Source organism: Aythya marila (genome assembly GCF_965140915.1).
Source record: "Aythya marila genome assembly, chromosome: 11".
NCBI classification, from domain to species: Eukaryota; Metazoa; Chordata; class Aves; order Anseriformes; family Anatidae; genus Aythya; species Aythya marila.
The window spans coordinates 3120001-3139478 of NC_139052.1; the positions used below are offsets into that span (position 1 = coordinate 3120001).

The 19478-nt window shown below is 34.6% G+C and overlaps 1 protein-coding gene across 1 annotated transcript in view; it reads left to right on the top strand.

Moving 5' to 3' along the window:
- The window catches only part of UNC13C (unc-13 homolog C), a 156078-nt gene extending 143388 nt beyond the window's left edge, over positions 1 to 12690 (top strand). The window contains exons 29-31 of the mRNA XM_082769053.1: positions 6992 to 7084; positions 8009 to 8168; positions 10954 to 12690. Of these exons, the coding sequence (XP_082625179.1) occupies positions 6992 to 7084; positions 8009 to 8168; positions 10954 to 11239 (539 nt within the window). The 3' untranslated portion in view covers positions 11240 to 12690. The remainder of the gene's footprint in view (positions 1 to 6991; positions 7085 to 8008; positions 8169 to 10953) is intronic.
- Positions 12691 to 19478: the final 6788 nt, after the last annotated feature.

Here is a 19478-nt window from a genome sequence, read left to right on the forward strand (position 1 = left end):
CAGTCTCTAAACACTGTGGTATTTTAGAGTTTACTGTCACAAATCTGCCTGTGTGATGTTATCCTATATCAATCTCTGTTGTCAATCGGTGGAGCTTATCTGAGGCCAATATATTTAACAGACTATCCCTTCACATGAACAATAGGTCCCATAGCTCTATATGAATATTTAGTATCAGGAATATTTACAGAAGTACTCCACACACTAACAGAGTTGCATAGGTCATATACCAGAGAGCATTTTATAATTGCAGAAACAGAAACAAATCATAACAAATTTTGGAAGCTTTAGATACTTTCAGAGATGATGGCTATTAATTAGTCACCACAGATAACTGCAAAAATCATGACATATCCCTTAAGGTTTCCTTCTGGGATTAACAAGAAATTGTGAGTAATATGTTCTTAATGTAGTACACTAATTTTATATTACAGAACCTTTGCTTCTCCATCTAGTAGGCCGTCTGTGGCTTCAAAAGCATTAGGAGGTTTCAGTAGGCTAAAATAACAGTGATTATGCTGCCTATTTTTTTTTTTTGATTTGCGTATTTCAGAATTCAGACTTAAAATCATCCTATTGAATATGTCACATCATTTTGTGCCTTCTTATCAAATCTCAACATTTTGGAGCTTTTTCAAAAGCAAACTAAGGCAAACCACATGCAAGAATGCCATATGAGGTGTATTTAGAATTTGATCACCAACACTAAAGCCATTTTTTCCTGTTCTAGAAATTTGGTGCAGTGCACCCAAAAAATTGCAATGCAAAGTCCTGTCCATATGTCCTATATATACAATGCATTAGCTTTGTATTTCTGAAGAGGACTTGGTTTCTGTAAGAGAGTAAATGTTTACAGTTATTCTTTTAGGCCAAGTTTTTTGTTGTTGTTGTTGTTTTTTTGTTTGTTTGTTTGTTTTTGTTTGTTTGTTTGTTTTTGTTTGTTTGTTTGTTTTTAAAGGAAAGTTATATCTTACCGTTTTTCTTGATATAGGTCAGTATTTTCATACTTCTATAGCAAATGCAGAAACTTTTCATATAGCTAATGTACATTACACTCCAAACTGAACAGTTTCTTCATTCTATAAACTGCCATTGTTTGCATAATAGGATACTATAGTAGATTTCTTTTGAATGCAATGGGCTTTTGTTATTTTTTTTTTTTTAAGTGGCCTATCTGCCTTTAAGTATCTTTGAGAAAAAAAAAATACAATTTTTTGATCTAGAAATAATTACCCTGCTCCTCTCATGAGAATCAGGAAAGTTTTAATTGGACAGTTAAGCAGGAAATCAATTGCTTTTACCTCTGAAGTTACAGTACATTACTCAACATTATAAAAAGCATGGAACACTTGTTTTGCAGCTTGCCCCCAAGATTAAATATAAGGAATGAGTTTCTGGGCAACTTCCATATTAGACTGAGTATCTTTGTTAATAATTCATATATTAGAAGTGAGAAAATTGCCGTAAAACTCTAATATATAAAAAATAGATTCTTTTCTTCCCCCTCTCACAAATGATTAACAATATGGATTTAGGCTGAAAATTATCAATGACTAGTACATTTTGCTTTTTCTTATGCACACTTTCATTGTACCGTCAGGAGAGAAAATTATCCAGGTTGTAGCCATAAGCAGAAGTCCTTTATTACCTCTGAATGCAAACTTGAATTTTCTGATTTTTCATCATGATTTCAGCCTGAGGTCTGTGTTCATTTCTGTGCACACATTAGCATGCCTATATTTGCACACCAATATTATCAAAAGTGTAGCCACAGGGAATGAAAGTTAAGGAAAAGTGACTCAAAACTTTTCATCATCCTTTAATGCTTCATTTAAAAGAAAAAAAAAACTCATCCATTATAACCTCCAGTCTCACAACTGTAGCTATATCATTAGCATGTAGTTAGAATGAGACTTTGTGCAAATCAGAAACTTTCTCTGAAGTATAACTGGATTTATATCTGCCCTCATACTTGTGCATATAACCAATCCATAATCAATAAAGACAGTTGGAGGTAATTAAACTGGAAGCAGTGGGAAATGAAACGTTTTAAAGAAAATAGTATATTGAATAATAACTATGTATGACTGTAGATAAAAGTTTCATTACTCTGAAAGTCATCTTTCCTTTTTATTCATTACTAATTTTTAACTTAAGAAGCTTATTTTTACTGTAATTTAACCTCCATGACTCTAATTCTGAAAATAAAAAATAAAAAATAAAAAATCATGAGCCACCTGTACATATCACAATGAGAAATGCATAACAATTTTCAAAGCTCGTCTTTCAGGATTTTCTCTGGCAGCATAACCTGTTTCTATACACTGTTGGTAAGTTCTTTTGGTCTGAAGTGACTATTTAAAAGTTGCATTGACCTAAAGTTGTTTAATGTCAACGGTACTTATTTTTCTGAAATATATTTCTTCATATTATTCTGAAAAGAATCCTAAATTGTAGGTGAACTTAAAATATTAGAGATAAAAAGCACAACCAGTTCATCAACATTTTCACAAACAAGTTCCATGATGACAATGCAAATTGAAAATATTCCTCATTACCTTGTGGACACTGAGTTTTTCTGTAATAACTTGTGTTCATGTCTGAGATCAAGGAAATATTCTACCCTCTATTCTTTTGCATACCATCAGTCTACCTTTTATATATTACGAACACATGGCAAGATAAGCAAGATGCAAGAGGTGTGCTTTAATTACATTATCCAGTAACATGTGCAGTGCAATCTGTGATCCTTTCCTGAAGCATTTCTTGCTGTAGCGTTTTACTATCTGCCACCCAGTCCTTGACAGCTGGAGAACAATTGATTACCAGAACTCTACTGTCATTTCACTATACAAAAGCCAACTATTTTTCTAGTCCTCGCTGAACCAGCCATTAGGAGCACCATTCCCAAGTCATTCAGCAGCTTTTCCCTGCCCACTTAAAACTCTGTTTCAACAGAAACAAGACCCTTATGGACAAATGCACTTACTGGACATCTACCAACTACAAAGCAAAAGCAACTTGAATTTTAACTTGCAGACATCTTCACAGCACCAAGATGCTGTGGAAGATGGATGAAAAAACAACCACCTAAATCTCTATACAGTTCAGCTAATCTCTCAGTCAGGAAATAAATTCTTCCCAATCTTTAAATAATAACTATAGTGCAGTATCCATTAGTGCAGCTAAGCTAACACTCTCCAGTTGTGTTACTAATACAGGTGACTGTTCTTTTTTCCTTATTGCTTCGTATATTTTCCACGCTGTTGATTCTCTACTTGTAATACAAAGTGTTTATTACTTAGAAGTTGTCATTGCAGAACATCCCACATCAAATCCTTGCTGTATCAGGAAAAAACATGGAATAGAGGGCTAGCACATGGGTTGTTGTGTTGCACTTTTGGCTTTCAGAATAAGGAATGATGCAACTCTAGCTAAGCCAAATTGCTGCAGTTGCCATTTGTCACTATATTCAGTTACAATGCAGAACATACAGAATTTCCTTTAGAGGCATTGATACATCAAACCAACTGAGAAAAGGGCAAGGAAGGCTAACTCTGCATTGTGATTGAGGTAAATAATAGCAAAACTAAATAAGGAATTGCAGGGCTGTACAAGCTTCTTCCATACATACAATGAGTATAGTTGTAACACAACAAAAAAGCCAGCAGGTAAACAGTCAGGCCCCTTTCTCTTTACAGGTTTTTGTCTCTTCATTTTAAAGAGTTTAAACTTAACCTAAAGCTAAAACTTGAACAGCAAGCATACCAGACAAAAGGGAGCACCTTTTTTTCTTCATAAACATACTAGCAGAAAGCAGTTATATATGTACCCACATAGAAAAGGCTACACGATATAAGGCACATATACACGCGCCATGCTTGTATATGCATATCTATAACATATTACTATGCCAACTCATTCCTTGGCAACAGGAGGAATTGCAACCTGTTGCAATGAAAATAGTATCTCTAACCCAAAATAATTATATTACGGAATCACAAATGCCCTTTGAACATAATTATTTGAAAGAAGTCACCATCTTAAATATCCATTAATGTTTTCACTTAAGATTTTAATTTGTCAAAGTGCTAATGAATTATTTTCAAAGTGCTATATATCACCAGCCAATAATTTATGCACTGATCATTTGTTGCATCCACTCAATATTCACCATGAAATATCACTAAACTAGAAGTAAACAAAAATCAGGCTTACCTTCAATCACAGGCAAAGATTTGTTGTTGTTCTTGTTTTTCTTCCTTTTTTTTTTCTCCCTTTTCCATGATGAAGCTGCCACGTCTCTAATGAACAGAAGGGGAAAAATTTGCTGGATCAGTGTGAGAAGGAAGAGTTACCTTTTTCTCCTAGAAAGTTTAAGATCTACATAAAATTTTTATGTTAAGCTACTACCTATATTCATATATATGCAGAGTTAAGTTCAGTAGCAATAACCAAATATACCAAAGAACATGCTTTTTCACCATTTAATATTGGGGTGATTATTGAACCAACTCTTTGTGGCTACACATTCCTAAAGAGCTTCCTGGAAACAAAGCACTTTCCATGGGCAATACTAATCAAGACATTCCTGATTTTCAAAATAACTACTTACTGAACTGAAAGCACCACACAAAAAACTGAGATCCCTAAGTACGTGAAAGCTAAACATCTTCTTTTCAAATACATCAGGAGACTGTACAGATCCATGCTTTAAGAGCAAATTATCATAAAGTCAGGACAAATGATGTTAACTGTTATAATCTTAATCTGATTGATTTTCCTTTCCAAAGCACTGCTACAGACTCTTAAGAATATACTCAAAAACAGACAAGTGTTTGAATACATAAATGACAATGCTGAACAAAACAAGATACGTTTTGAATGACTAATGATGTTTCAAGCTTTTTTTTAAAAAAAAAAAAAAAAAAAAAGTATAATAATTTGCCATTTTAAAGGGTTATAGTGATGATATAGTATATGCCATAAATTCAGTCCTCATTCAATGTTGTGGAAACAAATCTGCAATCACACTGTGGAAATGAAAGGTAATAGAAAAAAAAATATTAGCATCATGTATTACACAGTACAGATATCAAGATTAGCTAAGTGACAATTTCTGTCAAATACTATCATATGGAGCATCTGTATTTCTGCCTGTCACAGGAGAGAACAGTTTCTCTTCTCAAACTACGCCACCACTGCTATCCCAAATCTGCCACACACTTTCAGATTGTTTGGAAATTAAATACTGCTGAGATTCTGATCATCATGGATTTTAACATTCGTATTAATATGATAGTAAGGAGGGAGATAACTGTTTATCCCTTAGTATAAATATATATATATATATATATATATATATTTCCAGAAAACTGAGCAAAACAAGCCAGCGATTGAGCTACTTCAACTCAACCCACAAATATAAAACTAGTAGAGCAGCATGCCCTTTTGCAAATAAATTATTGACATTGTTTTCTAGGAAATCTTTTACTATTTTACACACCATAAATTAGGAACTGCTAAAGAAAGTTACACGTCTCTGAAGCTCACATTTAGTATTAACCTGAAGGTGTCCTGGTGACTCAGCAGTGCCATACAAGACCGTGTTGAACCTGTTACAAACACATTCTTCTGGTGTTAGTGCTGCCAAAAGCCATTTCATGGAGCAGGTAGCTTTCAGAATCTCTAAAATTGGGATGTTGATATAGAACCCAGATCGAAAAACTTGACAGCAGTTTGGTGAAGAAATGTGCATTTCAAGGCCTGAGTGACTGCTATTGTACATTTTATATGGTCATTGATACCTCCACAAGTGCATTTAAAACACAACCAAGTAAGAATCTTATAGTGTCAGTACACAATTAACAAAAAGATCCCCTGATGTTCAGATCACTGATTAATTCTGTTTCCTTTGAACTTTTGTCCACTGGAACTTGTCACTTTTAGATCGGGCACCACTAGGTCTTAATGTAAATGTGATTTGAGTTGTGTTTTTTTTTTCCTCCTTGCTTCTTCTACATATGACTGCAGGATAACATATCTGCATAAATTCAGACTACAAAATATGGATCATTTTCATCATCTTTTGCCACCAAACAAATTGTCTGTACATAGTATACTTTTGCAAAGTATTAATCAGTTGTTATATTGCAGTAAACTGCCAAGCCTGAGCTACAAAACCCTGCTCAACACACCATGGCTTGCTAACAGCTACACAGCAGCCAGCAAGCCAACAGAATGTATCATCAAGAAAAGCTCCTAGGTTTCTGCAAAAGACCATGTATTTGCACATGATATACTTACAGAATATGTCAACCTACATCAACTTTACATAAAAAAAGAAAAATGCACAGGCCACAGAGTTAAAATTCACAGCCACCCAATTAAAGAACAAGCAAAGGTGTTATAGGTTTAAAAGGTGTTATAGGTTAAAAGGTTTGTTTATATAGTAGTATTATAATCCGACATATTAATGGACCTTTGAATACATACTGAGAATTACTTTCAGAGAACCACTATGTGCAAATTGGCTTAGAAACATAGAAACTTTTTTTTTAAGCCTCTGTCAGTGCAGAACTTTAGGAGTTTGTTTATAGACTTAACACAAGCTTCCTCCCATCAAGGGAAGTTATTTGTTTATTGCTATTGATGAATCCCAAGGTTTTGGGGTGTGCATGTAAGCAGTTTGATAAAAGCACCAGTTTTTTGTATTTCAGGATGCACACACACCTGATCACAACCAGAATGGAAGGTTTCTAAAGAAAAGCTTTTCTCATTTTACTGAGGCACTTCATATAAACACTTGCAAATGCTAGGTGCTTTTTTGGCAAAATCACTTATAAACCAATAACTGATTCCTTTCTGAATATGAAATGCATATCAGCAATTTCTAAGTGTTTCTTACAGAGAATACCACTCACCTTTCATTTTCTATTTCTCTTGATGTATTGAGAAGCAAAGCGTGTTAACCTATTAATTATTGTTTCAGGTCAAACTACTAGTAATTCAGTGGGTGAAATATCTATACAGGTGGATGTTTCCACACATCCTGGAACTGGTGAGCATAAAGTTACTGTAAAAGGTAAGTTCCAAAGAGCTAATTTTAAAAGGAAAACAACAACAAAGTCCAAAATGTCCAAGCATTAAATCCTAGGTAAAACATAACAACAATGAAATAAGTGTTAAAGCTGTAAGAAGGCTTCAGGTGATTAGGATTGTACTTCTTCCTTGCTCAACATCAGCAAAAGTTAAGATTAGGTAGGTTAGTACTGTCTTGTGCTTCCCAGCATAGTCAATATATTTATTTTTTTTATGTAGTTATGGAATTATTCTAACATGACAAATCACACTTCTGAATTACTTGTACATAATTTAATTTTCAAAAGCCATAATAGAGGTAAGCGGTAAATGACTGCACCAAAATTTAAATGTTCTATTTCTAACAAATAAAATGCCTTTGTTCTGCAAAATTTTAATTCCAAAGGAAACCCAGTACCACTCAGATTAGTATAGGTTAACTTTTTAATTCTAATGAACGTAGCAGACAAAACAGCTGTTAACATAAAGTATTCATAAAACATACATTTATATTTTCTGTTGCTGTAACTGGAAGTAGTCAGAGGTTTTACTTGGCACAGAACAGGCAAAGATCCTCCTAGACTTGCCAGGTAGAACCATTGAATATACTAAGTTGGAAGGAAGCGACCCACAAGGACACATGCTCCACACAGGTCCACCCCAAAATCAGATCTTATGTCTGAGAGCATCGCCCAAACACTTCTCAAATGCCAGCAGGCTCAGTGCAGTGACCACTGCCATGGGGAGCCTGTTCCAGTGCCCAGCCACCCTCTCAGTGAAGAACCTTTTCCTAACATCCAGCCTGAACTTAGGTGTAGGTATCCTACAGGAAAGATCTCAGGGCACCTTTCATTGGTCATACTGGATAATTAATTGGAGCTCTTCTAATAGGATTTTATTTAACTTCATTTCTTTTGTTTCTTTATAGTTGTAGCAATTAATAATCTAAATTGGCAAACAACAGCTATGTTCCGGCCATTTGTGGAAGTTTGTCTATTAGGTCCTAACCTAAGTGACAAGAAAAGAAAACATGGAACCAAGACAAAGAGCAACACCTGGTCACCAAAATACAATGAAACTTTCCAATTGTAAGTCTTTATTTGCTGTTAATTACCTATCTTATGCAAATTTTGCCAGAATACCTTGCAATTTAACCTCTAAAAACAAAACAAAGTAATAAAATTCTAAAGTTAAGGCTATATAAAGCACAATCCATAATAAATGAGATAATAACTTCAAAACTATTAAACTTGAATCTTTGCTTTATCTAAAGATGAATGACAACCACTAAGCTTGCCGCCTTTTAGCTTTCTAGCTTTAACCACCTTTCAGCTGGTTAAAATGTACAATTCATTTCTTACTGCTAGATTTCCAGGCCATTGCAACTGTTGACATATCTAAGTATTTGAAGTATTGTGCATGTGTTTATTAATGTTATTATCTCTATTGTTTAATCCTCAAAGCAATAAGTAATTTTTCATCTGACCTGGACCTTTACATATAGTATTTCCCACAGCACGTCTCTTTAACCTGTTCACTTCTCCTCCCATAACTGAAACCAATTCATTTTCCAGACACACTTCACACACAGAGACAGAAAAGAAGGGCAGAGTTCATTTTCTCAATGTCTTGCTTTTAAGGCTTGTTGCCAGTGATTTTCTTTATCCCATTGCTATAACTGTGATGACAAATAACCTCTAAGAATATAGAGTAGCAAGCTGACATATGATCATGAAAGGACAAGCTGAAAAAGGACATCGTAGGAAAACCGGAGGCAAAGAAAGCTCCATGTCCAAACTCTCAAGTCAGAAAATTCTCACACCCTCTTTGGAACTGTTTCCCACACAGTCTGGGAACCTCAGCTCCTTAGAGCTGCCTAGGAGGGATGAAGGCATCACCTGGAATCACATCCTGGGCCCTTCCACACAGAAATATTTTTTCCCTGAAAAATTATATTTAATTCAGTGAGATTATGCTGTAAACAAAAGTAGCAATCTCTGAAACGTATATGGATCAAATATCTCCTTTATTTGTTTGCAGCTAGTAAAAGCACATGAAAATAAACTTAACGTGCTGAGTTTACATATAACTGCATGGATAGAAGAGATTAAAAATAAAGTAAAATGGAATAATTTATGAAAATCCAAATGAAATTACACTCAATTAGGTAGAAAATCATCAGTATGCTCAGGCTTTTTCATCTTCATGAATCAGTAAATTCATAGTGCAGTCAGTTACTGCACTCTCAGCATCTCTGTTGTTCTACTTAGAGCAACGTAGGAAAATAATCCTCAAAAAAAAAGGAATTCAATCAGTTGACGTCAAAAATATTTATGAAATATATTTTCTAGAGAAACTAAGTGATATTTCAAAGCCATACCTTCTTCCTGAAGCCTGACAAATGATTGCAAGTGTTGCTTTCATAGAAATGCACAGATCCTTTATATGACTACAGCTTTAATATTGTTTTTTTACATACATCACACAACCTGACACTGTAAAAGTCAGACTGCACCTCACTAAGGTTAGGGTTGCCTATTAGGTCCTTGTGTATTTTAGATTAAATGGAATTATATTGTAAATCTGTTTTCTGAGTGCTATCTTGCCCTACATATGCCCATGTGATCCAGAAAAATGAGTAAAGGATCAGGAAGAATAAAATCAAATACTTTGTGATTTTTAGGAAACAAGCCCCCTTCATATCTATGATACTGAGCATAACAGCTGTTTCCCTCCTGAAGGGATTGCAGTGACCTGCAAAATGAGTATTGACTTCAGGCAGAACGAAGACATAAGCAGGCTGCGTTAGTATTCCCACTGGGGAAATTGCATAACTAGGAACACTTTCTCCAGTTTGGTTTGGCCTGTCAGTAGGTATAATTCTAATTAAATATAACTATCCTCTAGGCTTGGGGGGATATCAGCCATCTTGTGTGTGCTATATATGGCTTTTGGGCCAGTATTTAAAGTGGCATAGAGGATCTCCAAATACCTTGGAAGAGAATAAATTAAAAGTGAGGTTTCAGAGCTTATTATTTTTTTGAACTTTAAACAAAAGTTTTTAAAACATCTTGGACCTACTGGATGAAATATGCTAAAATAGTGTTCTTGCTGTCATTTCAAAAAATAAAGTGATGCTTAAAATTCTGCAAGCTAATATGGACCTGGCAGAATGAACAGAAATAAAAGTGTAGCCAAGATACGTTTTGTCAGTGCAAAACTTGCTTAGAGGTGACTAATCAGATCCACGTGATTGCTCATAGGGAAAAAAAAAAAAAAAAAAAAAAAAGAGCAGTGGCAAATATTGATGTAGGATTTTACACTGCAGACACAGAAGTTAGGTTTAGAAAAACAGCTAACTAAAAGCAGAGAAGCTGCTTCTACCTACTTACAGACTTCCTAGTTATTTAGCCTGGAAAAATGAGCAAAATCTGTAAATCAAAAAGATTTGATTCCTACGTATGATGTATGCTATGCTTAAGTGAAAGCTGTCTAATTCACGGATGTACGTATAAACATTTTTGTAGTTTTGTAGTTCACCAAAAAGATATGGTTATTATGGTTCTGGAAGTAGTTGGACATTTTAGGTACTTTCTGGGGAAAAGTAGCAGTGGTTCAGATACTGAAGGAACTGATGAAATTCCCTCCATTTCTGTTCAGGTCAGTGAGGAGAGGAACTATGGTAATAGTAGTATGCAAAAGGCTAACATGTAGAAATCTAAAAACTAAACAATAATCTGTTATAGAAAATGAACTACAAAAATGAAACTACCACTAACATTTTAATATCAACAAGATTTACAAGACATGCTCATTCCTCAGAGGAATGAAACTCATCTCCTTGTCCTAAATTCATCTTTTTCATCCTTGCAGCATTTTGAGTAATGAAGATAAACCAGGAGCGTACGAGCTTCACCTCTCAGTGAAAGATTACTGCTTTGCTAGAGAAGATCGCATTATAGGAATGACAGTTATTCAGCTGCAAAACATAACAGAGAGGGGTAGCTGTGCATCTTGGTATCCCTTGCTGAGAAATATCTTTGTAGATGAGACAGGATTGACAATTCTTAGAATACTTTCTCAGAGAACCAATGACGAAGTTGCTAAAGAATTTGTAAGACTTAAATCAGAAACAAGATCTGCTGAAGAAACAGCCTAAAATACTCCCATAATTCAAGACTGTCACTGTAACACCATAGATCCAAAGCTGTTGTCTGAATAGTGCATGCATGCAAAAATTTGTGGGAATGTTTAATTAACTATGTTTTCTGTGTTTGCCAGTACTTATGTACTACATTTGCAATGTATGTCAAAGAGCTGTATACCTTTTCTACATATTTTGGTCTTTGTTAAAGTAATTGTTCCAATGAAGTGCCAAAACTAAGATTAAGAGTAAATAATACACTATATCACTTAAAATGTTGATTTTGCTTCATCACAATCCCTTTAACATTTATTAATAAATAGCTTTTTGAATTGATAATTAAGTTGTCTCTGTTAAACCACTACGTTGCCTATTCTAAATTATCTCCCTTATTATTATTTAAGAAAAGATTTATCTAATTTTCTTCAAACCTCATTTTATGCTAACCTCATTTTAGGCATCCTACTGATAACTTTTTCTATCATTACTACAGATGCAGTTACTTATAGAAGTGTTTGTAATTTTATAATTACCAATAAAAAGTAATGATTTTTGCATAAAAACTGAAAAAGGATGGAAATATTTTATGCTAATCTTTTTCCAACCTTTCATAAATATCACTGTGAAGAAATGCTGTTCAAGCAAGTTCTCAAGAAGCTGTGCTTACTAGAGTTTGTTACTGATGTTTGATATCTTGAGATAACTTTGTTCTTCAAAACTGCCAAGGTAATATCATATTTATATTAAAAGGGTAAGTCAGTATCTGTAGAAAAATACTGTCATACAGTACAGTATATGTGCTTTAAAAGTCATTTAAAAAATATATGGTACTGTAGAAGGGTTAATAGTTTGGAATACATAAAGTTGGGTTGTGATTTGTTTCTAGAAACGTTTATGAAAAGTAACAATGCTGTTAGCATTTTCACTCAGTTATTAAGGTTGCTTTACATACTTAGCTGTAACACCAGTTAAGTGCTTTGTTTTGGGAGGGGTGATTTTGGCTTTTTTGTTGTTTGGATTGTTTTTTCTTTTTGTTTTGTTTTTTTTTTTTTTTTTTTTTTATTAGAAAAGATCAACAGTTTGTACTTATGCAACATTACTATGTATTGCACTAAAGCAAACTCCGTGTCCTGTAAATATACTTAGTGATAAATTGTAAAATAAAATACAAAAAAAGCTGCCTCTATTTATACCGTTTGATATTTATATTCCTGTTGGTTATAATTGCATGTGAAGCCAACGTAGTGGGTAACAATACAGCATTTTACTATATCAAAGCATGATTTCCATTGTCTAGCACCTTGCTCTTTTATAAGTGTAATATCCCATGTGTCACATTTATAATAAATGAGGTACACATTTTATTAACGTGAATAACATTCTGTATTAATGCACACAATACAGATATAATGTTCTGTAATATTAAAATACACATAGAATATTCTTTGTCATTGTTTTTAGTTACAAGCATCTCTAACGCAGGTTGGCGTTTTCAGCTTAGGGCAAAAACTAATAAAAGAAACAAAGGATATAAAGCTTGTATAGTTGATTCCAGGCTTCTGAAATACAGTACACAGTTCCATGTAGGTAAAGCATTCTTGCCAGGATATCCTTTCATAAAATATTTAGATGAGATATTAAGAACATCTTTCAACATCCTTTATCCTCCTTAAGACCAATAATTAGATTTTCAAGAAGTGTATATATAGATATTTAGAGAAGACCAGGACATTTTATTAGAGAGTTAACCATAACTACCCCAATATCTTAGTAAGGTATTAGTGAATCCCCTGCTGATTTGTATGCAATGCAGAATATATGAAAGAATAAGAACTTGTTTCTTTTTTTTTTTTTTTTTTTTTTTTGTATTGTCTTAAAAAATAATAGTTTATGAGAACATTTGCTTAACTCTAGTGAACTAACAGCTGTTTTTGGCAGTTTCACTTCTCAGTGACAACCGATGTAATCAAAATTCAAGTTGAAATTCCATTTCTGTTTGTTGAGAATACTAGTATATACACATAAGGAAATAAGAAAGAAAGGGAAGTAAACTTGATTTGAGAACAAGTTGTCAGGGAACAGTTACTAAATGGGGACTCATTTGATATGCATCTGGGTAAACAAATACATTTAGAGAAGCCTGGAATATGACAGAACTTCAAATTAACCAGTATACTTAGAACTGACATATAACTCAGTTCAATAAGGCTTAAAGGAGGGTATTTTGTCTTTTCTGTTTACTTTTACAGGATGGAAATGTAAGACGGAACCAAACTACGTTCTCCTCAGCATGCTTCACAGCTAATATCTGACCAAAAAAATGAATTAGTAATGCCTGAATTAAATACATAAGTGTAAGATAAAAAAACAAACATTAAGTCTAAAACAACTATATCAGTATATATGTAGGGCCACAGCACCACCTTTAATCTTCACACACCCAAAAAATTCCAGGTGCCCTAAAACTCCACCTAGCTAGACACCAAAAAAGATTTGTCTCATGCCATATATGAATGGCAACTACATTATGGCTTCTTTTATATCATATATGTTGAAAGTCATTGAAAATTGCAAGAGACATTTTACTGAATTGTAAATAATTGTGGAAAGTTTTCTGTGTCTTGGAAGAATCAAGAGATCTTTTGTGAAGAATTCAGAAAATATTTCTCTCGTTCTGTGAGCCTCCATATCTTCTTTGCCCTCCAAGAGGAAATTTGTCAGCAATTTATTTAATGATTTATTTAAATGTGGAATTTCGGTATCATGCCATCATACCTTGGAATCACAGTTTGCATCTCTGATTGTAGAGCACAAATGACCTTTTACTGTTTTGAAAACCACATTCAGGCTGTAGTTATCCTTGCAAAGGATTTCAAAATGAAGTAGGCCAAAAGTTGGGTAGCAGGTTCTAGTTTTAGGTTTGGATACAGAGCTATGGAAACACTAGTAACACATACAACTGACTAGCTAAGATGTTGGGAGAATACTGGGAAATTACACAAATATGGCAACCAGGCTGATTTTTCTTACAACTGACATTTATAAAGGATCCACCCTCCCACCAGCATTATGAAGTAACATGCTTGCAACCCCTATTACTTATTTATCTAGTAAATACATTCTCTGTCTGGTTTTACGTACTATACATGTCCCTAAGCCCAGAGGTGAATGTGAGCTGCAAATTCCCCAGCAGCATCTAGGAGCCCCTTTTCAGCCATGGCCCAACCAACCACGCAGCACACCAAGGTGCAGAGAGAGAGACCAGCTCTCCAGAAATGAGTGCCAGCCCTCTGAGCTGTGGTAGTACAAACAGGTATAAATGATCTCCAGAGCACAGAGATGCATTATCTGCAATACACTATCCTGCTTTCTAGACAACAGGAGCAATCACTTTTTTTTTTTTTTTTTTGCAGAGCTTCATTTCCAAAGGTAGGAAACTGTTCTTACAAACTCAACTCAGTTCTACACCATTAATCCTCTCTGATTCATAATCAGTTGTTTGTTTTTTTTTTGTTTGTTTGTTTTTTTTTTTTTTTTTTTTTTTTTTTTTTTTTTTTTTTAATACGACAGGAAAGTTGTATTCTATTCAGGTAGCTAGTGAGCCCTTCCATAAAGGAAATCAACAACACCAATAATAAAGTTAGGTTATAAACCCATTTCCTCATATATCATGCTTGTGCACGTTACTTGCATCACTAGCACAGGCTTACACAGAAGGTACTAAGGCACCAAATGCATACCCTAGAATCACAAAATAACTTAAGTTGAAAGGTACCTCTGGAGGTACCTTCTGGTCAACCTCATCCTCAAAGTTGGACCATCAAAAACATGCTGTTATCATGGAGAACTACAAAAGCAGACATATTCAAGTTCCACACCTTAAGAGATGTGTAATTAGAAGGGTAGGCTATGACAAGCTTAACAAATGGCTCAGCTGTACTTGTGACACAAGGCAAACCAGACCTATAAGCAGTAGCTTCCAAGGCTAACTTGTAGTTGAGATTGATGCAATTAGCATTGTTGCCTTTTAAGAGTGATAGTTACATAATCTGTCCAAAGTATCTGTTTAGAGTCTTCCATTGCAAAAACAATCTATAATAATATTAAATCTATAAACAGTCATATTCTAATCATTACAATTATTACTAATCAAGGATAAAATTATTTGGTTTAAAACTCCACAATAACCAACAGCTGTCCAAAGGCAGCAAATAAATACATCTAATTTCTAACATTTACTGGTTTACAGTAAGGAGACTGCACAGAATTTGTGGAGACATTAAATATTTAATTATAGGGGGCATGCATAAAATATTAATAATAACCTTAATTCTGATTACACCATGTATCAATATACTTTAAAGAAAAACACATGTCTAAGTTCTCACCTCTTATTCAAATTGAGAAAAAAAGTTACATATAAAGTATACATGACAGGAGAATAATGTGGATATTTGAAACTATAGATTTCAGGAGATGATAAACCAACATACATAAAAGGAAAAGTAATTTTTCCTGAGGAAGAGAAATCCAACTTGAACTTTTCGAGTTAACATCAGTGAGAGGCTCTGGACCACACAGGGGTTTGTGCATACTAGACAGCTCCACATGAAAAACCATCCTGACAACTAGTGTGCAAAATTAGGGCAACAACTAGCATCAAATAAGAAAAAACTCCAACAGATTATTAACAAAATGACTTAAGAAATGTGAAGAAATTAAATAATTGTTTTTATTGCTTTATTATTCTAATCTATTTCACTGGTTTCCATTGATATTCTCATGACAGTGATGGTAGAAATCAAATTTGTAGGCAAGTACTGAAAACAAATGGAAAATTTACCATTATCACATTACTCTGAACTAAGTACCCATTTCATACAAATCCCTTGAAAACTAAAGAAAAGAGCTGAACAAATATGTGGCAAACAAATAATTATAAGATTTTAAATTCAACTAGCAGACACGATTAACATAATTCAGCGTTATTTGTAAATACAGAATATTTTTCAAGACTTGCCCAGCTGTGTCATTCAGTTGTTTAGACATGCTTATTTTGATGGTATTTTCATATCATTTGTATTTGCCTTTTGCCATCATACTTATGTGATTGAGCTGTGCTACCAAAAACTCACAGAAATAAATTTTCAGGAAAAAAAAAAATGATTTTAGAAGACAATCAAAAGATTGGAGACAAGCATTAGACTGTGACTAATAAGCAGAACTGGGATATTACAAAAAGATGGCACTACAAGTATTTGTTGATATAAAGAACCATTAAAACATGTATCTGGAGAATCTATCTGTGCATACAAAATATAAGTTAATTTGTAAATGATGAATCTACACACTCCTATAAAATCTAATTTGATGACAAACCCAATCAAGAAGAAAATGAACAAAAGGATCTTTTAAAACCGATTATATAGCTGAAAATCATCTTATCTACACAAACTTTTCCAAAAATGAGCTACAGTTTAACACCACCTTGCCATTCAACAAACATATTTCAAACACAAGAGCAATTAAAGCTGCCATTCACAATTCCATGGGAATTTAATTAAATAATCACTGCAGAATATGAAATAACACGTGGACATACTGTAAACTTCATAGCAAAAGACATTAAAATGTCAAAGTTTAGCTTTCAACTGAGTGACTTATTCAAGATAGTCAGGAAAATAAGATAATCCAAGGACAAAACAGAAGTCTGTTCTTTACTATGTTTCTGTTATGTCTAGTACAGTACTGACTCCAAGTCCTACCATCCATTATACAGGATCACAGATTTGTCTAGGTTGGAAGAGAGACCTCCAAGATCATCGAATCCAACCTCTGACCTAACACTAACCAGTCCTCCACTAAACCATATCACTGAGCTCTACATCTAAACGTTAGACCTCCAGGGATGGTGACTTCACCACTTCCCTGGGCAGCCCATTCCAATGCCTAACAAACCTTTCTTTAAAGAAGTTCTTGCTAATATCCAACCTAAACCTCCCCTGGCACAACTTTAGTCCATTCCCCTTCATCCTGTCACCAGGCATGTGGGAGAACAGACCAATCCCCACCTCACTACAGCCTCCTTTAAGGTACCTGTAGAGAGCAATAAGGTTGCCCCTGAGCCTCCTTTTCTCCAGGCTGAACAAGCCCAGCTCCCTCAGCCTCTCCTTTTAAGACTTGTTCTCCAGACCACTCACCAGCTTCGTCGCCCTTCTCTGGACTCTCTCAAGCACCTCCATGTTGTTCTTGTAGTGAGGGGCCAATATGAGACCAATATGAACACTGCCAGTCTTGTAAGCTAAAACAGATGCAACCCGCTCTCCCAGTACCCAACTATTTTATGTCTGCCTTGTTTTCTGGTGAAGTTTCTTTAAAAGGTTTGAAGGCAAAATATATATTTTAACAACTTTCTAAAGCTACCCAGAAGAATCATGTTTAGACCAGTATGTCTTTAATTTCTTTACTACATGTTAATTTCTGAAAGGCAGTTTAGGAGGACAACTACAATCTCACAAATTCAGGAATGTTAATATGTACAGCTAATGATTTAATTCAACAATTTAAATGTATAGAGAGAATAAAATGTTGAACATTACAATTAAAATTTTCAAAGCTCCGGAACTACCAGAAAAAAAAAAAAAAAAAAAAGGAAAGAAAACTATTTCCTACTGATAGTAACAAATTCAGTTCACCTTAGAAATAAGTCCTTGATATACCATCTGCAAGCAGCATACTGTAGGCCAGACCATTGTAAGCAAAGAGCCCTGACCATAAAACAGACTGTTCAAAAGAGTCTTACTGTGCCTTATTTCCCAGCCTCTATTCAAGAACAACTCACGATCTGGAAGCTGATATAAACTACATACTGAATGGACAGTAAAAGTTTGCATGAAAATAAAAAAAGGAACTCTGATGATTCTGCATTGACTTGCGGTCTCACATAATTTAGTACCTATTCCTCTACATTTTCAGAGTACTCTTACAAGTTCCAGGGAAAGAGAACAACCCAGAATGAGTGACAGGCTATAGAAAACAGCTTACTGAAGCATTCACAACTCTGCTCTGTAATCTGTATATATGCTGTTGTTTGACTACATGCATGAAGGGTAAAACACACATTGGTAGCACAAATGACTTTATCAAAGTTGCAAGGGAACAGTCAGGGGAAAAAAAAACAACCATCTTCACTTACCCTAAGTACACATGAGTCTGCTGACACAGCCCTTGGTTTTCCGCAGTCTTTTTCTGCAGTTAATGAGACACCTCTAACTTGCAATTCTTTAGAGTCCAAGAGGTCCCACATATTTTGTTCAACATTTACCCATTTAAGAAGGAAACTTTTTGTTGCTGGAGTGATGACAGTTGGCACCAATGTGGGTTACACCTCCAGGTCTGAGGTCATGATGCTAGGAAAACAAATGTAATACACTGACTAGCAGCATCAAAAAACGAGAAGGAATTGCCAAATTACGCACCAAATAGTACAATAGAAATGGAAAATTACCATGTACTAAGTAGACTCCCCTTCCTCCAGATAACAGTCTCCCAGATTTCTTCTCCAAGTAGAGGTGGCACTGTACATACACAATGCCTGCTACCTTGACATAAGCTGGTAATAGATGGCAGGGCTTTGTCCATAAAACCACAGAGTTTATACACATTATACAGTAGTCATACATAAACAGTAATACACGTAACCTGAATGCACAGAATAGCTACACTATTGTGTAGTAAATTTATTAGACACCACTGTTTTAAGATTTTAAAGAGATAAAAATCAATGCAAGCCACTGCCTTGCCTTGCCATTACAGCTGAAATGATACAGTGCAGATAATTATGACCATTATTGATCAGGTAGAAGAAAGGACCTTGAAGACAAGGAGTTAATTTCTGATGTGAGAGCAATCTCAGCAGGAAAGAGAGGATGAGAAAAACGCATTACAGGTGATGGGCAAAGCGGCATGAGTAAGGGGATATTTTACAGAGAGATAGGAGGGAAACATGATCATCTTCAAAATGCAATTAGCCACTGAAGTTTTTATTTATTTAGTAGCCTTCACTGAATTGTCTCCAGTAGTATGGAGAAACGCTCAGAAAAAAAGGATGGAGGTGAGGAAGAAGAGATTCAGAGTAGGGCTGAATGTAATCCAGCTTCAGATTGCACTCCTTTTGTAGCAAGTCTGTATACATGGGTGCACAAGGTGGGCAAATAAATAATAGGTAATAAAAAAACCACCAGATTCCCAGCCT